At 46.9% G+C, this 5000-nt stretch overlaps 1 protein-coding gene across 1 annotated transcript in view; it reads right to left on the bottom strand.

The window, feature by feature from the left end:
- Positions 1-2307, bottom strand: part of LOC138860292 (acidic leucine-rich nuclear phosphoprotein 32 family member A-like) — a 7815-nt gene extending 5508 nt beyond the window's left edge. Inside the window, exons 1-2 of the mRNA XM_070117498.1 lie at positions 2157-2307; positions 877-1017 (exon numbers count right to left, since the gene is read on the bottom strand). Of these exons, the coding sequence (XP_069973599.1) occupies positions 877-1017; positions 2157-2307 (292 nt within the window). The remainder of the gene's footprint in view (positions 1-876; positions 1018-2156) is intronic.
- Positions 2308-5000: the final 2693 nt, after the last annotated feature.

Here is a 5000-nt window from a genome sequence, read left to right as displayed (position 1 = left end):
CTCATCCATCCTCATCCACCTCACCTTCCACCTCACCATCCTCATCCACCTCACCATCCTCATCCACCTCACCATCCTCATCCACCTCACCATCCTCATCCACCTCACCATCCTCATCCACCTCACCATCCTCATCCACCTCACATCCTCACCACCTCACCATCCTCATCCACCTCACCATCCTCATCCACCTCACCATCCTCATCCACCTCACCATCACTCATCCACCTCACCATCCTCATCCACCTCACCATCCTCATCCACCTCACCATCCTCATCCACCTCCCCGTCCTCATCCACCTCACATCCTCATCCCACCTCACCATCCTCATCCACCTCACCATCCTCATCCACCTCACCATCCTCATCCACCTCACCATCCTCATCCCGTTTCACCATCCTCATCCACCTCACCATCCTCATCCACCTCACCATCCTCATCCACCTCACCATCCTCATCCACCTCACCATCCTCATCCACCTCACCATCCACACCTACCTCACCATCCTCATCCACCTCCCCATCCTCATCCACCTCACCATCCTCATCCACCTCACCATCCTCATCCACCTCACCATCCTCATCCACCTCACCATCCTCAACCACCTCACCATCCTCATCCACCTCACCATCCTCATCCCCCTCACCATCCTCAACTCCACCTCGCCTTCAGCATCCCGATTCACCATCCTCATCCACCTCACCATCCTCATCCACCTCATCCACCTCACCATCCTCATCCACCTCACCATCCTCATCCACCTCACCATCCTCATCCACCTCACCATCCTCATCCACCTCACCATCCTCATCCACCTCTCCATCCTCATCCACCTCACCATCCTCATCCACCTCACCATCCTCATCCACCTCACCATCATCATCCACCTCACCATCCTCATCCACCTCACCATCCTCATCCACCTCACCATCCTCATCCACTCCACCATCTTCATCCACCTCTCCATCCTCATCCACCTCACCATCCTCCATCCCCTCACCATCCTCATCCACCTCTTGTATTCAGCATCCGATTCACCATCCTCATCCACCTCACCATCCCTCATCCACCTCACCACTCCTCATCCACCTCTCACCATCCTCAACCACCTCACCATCCTCAATCCACCTCACCATCCTCATCCACCTCACCATCCTCATCCACCTCACCATCCTCATCCACCTCACCATCCTCATCCACCTCACCATCCTCATCCACCCGATTCTACCATCCTCAACCACCTCACCATCCTCATCCACCTCTCACCATCCTCAACCCTCTGCATCCTCAACCACCCTCACCATCTCTCATCCCTCACCATCCTCTCCACCTCACCATCCTCATCCACACCTCTCCTACAATCTCATCCACCTCACCCATCTCAATAGATTGCCATCTCATGCACCTCACCATCTCATCACCTCTGCATCCCTCCAACCACCTCGCCATCCTCCATCCACCTCGCATCATCCTCCATCCCCCCTCACCATCCTCATCCACACTCATCATCCTCATCCACCTCTCACCATCCTCATCCACACCTCACCATCCTCATCCACCTCACCATCCTCATCCACCTCCACCATCCCCATCATCCCGATTCACCATTCCTCAACCACCTCCCGCCATCCTCAACCACCTCACCATCCTCTTCCACCTCGCCATCCTCATCCACCTCACCATCCCCTCTCATCCACCTCCCCCATCCTCATCCACCTCCCCATCCTCATCCACCTCCCACCATCCTCATCCACACTGCACCATCCTCATCCACCTCACCATCCCTCAACCACCTCTCCACCATCCTCATCCACCTCACCATCCTCATCCCCCTCACCCACACCTCGCCATGCCTCATCCATCTCACCATCCTCATCCACCTCACCATCCTCATCCACCTCACCATCCTCATCCCCCTCCACCATCCTCACCCACCCTCGCCATCCTCATCCATCTCACCATCCTCATCCACCTCACCATCCTCCCATCCACCTCCCCGTCCTCATCCACCTCACCATCCTCATCCACCTCACCATCCTCATCCACCTCACCATCACTCATCCACCTCACCAATCCTCATCCACCTCACCATCCTCATCCACCTCTACCATCTCTCATCCACCTCACCACATCCTCATCCCGATTCTCACCAACCCTCATCCACCTCACCATCCTCATCCACCTCACCATCCTCATCCACCTCACCATCCTCATCCACCCCACCATCCTCATCCACCTCACCATCCTCATCGACCTCACCATCCTCATCCCGATTCACCAACCTCATCCACCTCACCATCCTCATCCCGATTCATCAACCCCTACACACGTCTTCATCCTCCTCCTCCAAAAATAAATCCACCACATCCTCCAACACCTCGTCAACCACAACACCCACCAAAAACCTCACCACACACACACACACACCTCACTCACCACCTCGTCCTCCTCATCCACCTCCGACCGGTACCATTCCCTGACGGAGGCCTCCCGTGCTCATCCAGAGATCCAGACACGGGTTAGGTTAGGTTGGGTTGGGTTGGGTTGGGTTGGGTTGGGTTGGGTTGGGTTGGGTTGGGTTGGGTTGGGTTGGGTTGGGTTGGGTTGGGTTGGGTTGGGTTAGGTTGGGTTGGGTTGGGTTGGGTTGGGTTGGGTTGGGTTAGGTTGGGTTGGGTTGGGTTGGGTTGGGTTGGGTTGGGTTGGGTTAGGTTGGGTTGGGTTGGGTTGGGTTAGGTTGGGTTAGGTTGGAGTTAGGTTGGGTTGGGTTGGAGTTGGGTTAGGTTGGGTTGGAGTTGGGTTGGGTTGGGTTGGGTTAGTTGGAGTTGGGTTGGGTTAGGTTGGGTTAGGTTGGAGTTAGGTTGGAGTTAGGTTAGGTTGGATAGGTTGGGTTGGGTTGGGTTGGGTTGGGTTAGGGTTGGGTTGGGTTAGGAGTTAGGATTTGGGTTGGGTTGGGTTGGAGTTGGGTTGGGTTGGGTTGGGTTGGGTTAGGTTGGAGTTAGGTTGGAGTTAGGATTAGGTTAGAGTTAGGTTGAGTTTGGGGTTAGGTTGGGTTGGGTTGGGTTGGAGTTGGGTTGGGTTGGAGTTGGGTTGGTGGGATTTAGGTTAGGTTAGGTTAGGTTAGGTTAGGGTTGGGTTGGGTTGGGTTGTTGGGTTGGGTTGGGTTGGAGTTGGAGTTGGAGTTGGTTAGGTTGGGTTAGGTTAGGTTAGGTTAGGTTAGGTTGGGTTAGGTTAGGTTAGGTTAGGTTAGGTTAGGTTAGGTTTGGTTAGGTTTGGTTAGGTTAGGTTAGGTTAGGTTAGGTTAGGTTAGGTGGGGTGGGGTGGGGTGGGGTGGGGTGAGGTGGGGTTAGGTTAGGTTGGGTTGGGTTGGGTTGGGTTGGGTTGGGTTGGGTTGGGTTAGGTTAGGTTAGGTTAGGTTGGCCTTGCACGCGGCGGATGAGGCCACGTGCGATAAAATTCCTGCGGATTGGAAAATGGAGGAAGGAAAGATTGGGTGAAATTAATGAAATAGGGGAAAGGGGGTGAGTTTCAGAGGATATTATTATGATCACTATTATCATAACTATCATCATTATTATCATTATGATCACTATTATCATAACTATTATTATCAGAATTATCATTATCATAATTATCATTATCATAATCATTATCATAATTATTATCATTATCATAATTATTATCATTACCATAATCATCATCATAATTATTATCACTATAATCATAATTATTATCATTATCATCATAATTATTATTCTAATTATTATCATTATTAACATCATTATGACTATCATCATTATCACTGTTGGCATTACTGTAACTAATATCATTATCATCATTCTTATCACTACCATTATTATCATCATTATTATCACTACCATCATTGTCATTATTAACTTTTCAACACCAATACCAATGCTCTCATCATCATCGTACTAATAATGATAAGGACTGCGGCCTCTACATATGTCTCATGTATGAGATTTTTACATGGAATTAATATCCACTGGGATTTTTATGTCCAGATTATATGATTTATTTTTTAGATCTTACTAATATAAATGTGATCTTTGGCATAAAGATAGTAGTATAGACTTTTATTTACTCCCCAATACCTGAACAAATCTCACATCACGATGCAAATGAAAAATGTAGTAAAACGGATTACACGAGTTACTCCGAAAAATCAACGCCGAGACAAAGAAAATGGAAGGCATGGGGGGGGGGGACTTCTGTATTTTTCTCTATCATTTATATCCACGCTCGTCCCTGCGTTCACTTGAGCATTGCACGGTGAGTTTCGCCCTGTCCTTAAACGCTCAGAGTGAACGGTTCCGCCGCGCAATGCACCGATCAGCTGATCATTGTAAACAAATAGTCCTTCAACTTGTCAGGTGAGATTTACTTATCTAATTAAGCATGTAATGAAGGTACAAACTGATATATACGATTTCTATAACGCACATTTTCGCGAATATCAAAGATAGCAAGGTAAAGTGAAACAAGCGTTGCAGTTCGGGCAGAATTACTTTTGAGGCTTGTATATATGTATATATACATATATATGTATATATACATATATATGTATATATATACATATATATATGTATATATACACATTTTTAAAATTATTATTCTTTCTAAGGTAAGTCAGTAAATGCATTTCAGAATAGCATTTACTGACTTACCTTAGAAAGAATAATAATTTTAAAAATGTGTATATATACATATATATATGTATATATATACATATATATGTATATATACATATATACACATATATATGTATATATACATATATACACATATATATGTATATATACATATATATGTATATATATACACATATACATATATATGTATATATATACACATATATACATATATATGTATATATATGCATATATATATTGATATATGTATAACTGCAGCGAACGACCCCTAACTACCGAACCGCCACTCAATTGTTTGCTGCCCAGCATATGGTGTATACATTTTCAT

Source organism: Penaeus vannamei, chromosome 40 (genome assembly GCF_042767895.1).
Source record: "Penaeus vannamei isolate JL-2024 chromosome 40, ASM4276789v1, whole genome shotgun sequence".
Taxonomy (NCBI): domain Eukaryota; kingdom Metazoa; phylum Arthropoda; class Malacostraca; order Decapoda; family Penaeidae; genus Penaeus; species Penaeus vannamei.
The sequence above is the reverse complement of the archived record's forward strand: the minus strand, read 5'-3'. Positions and strand labels throughout refer to the sequence as shown.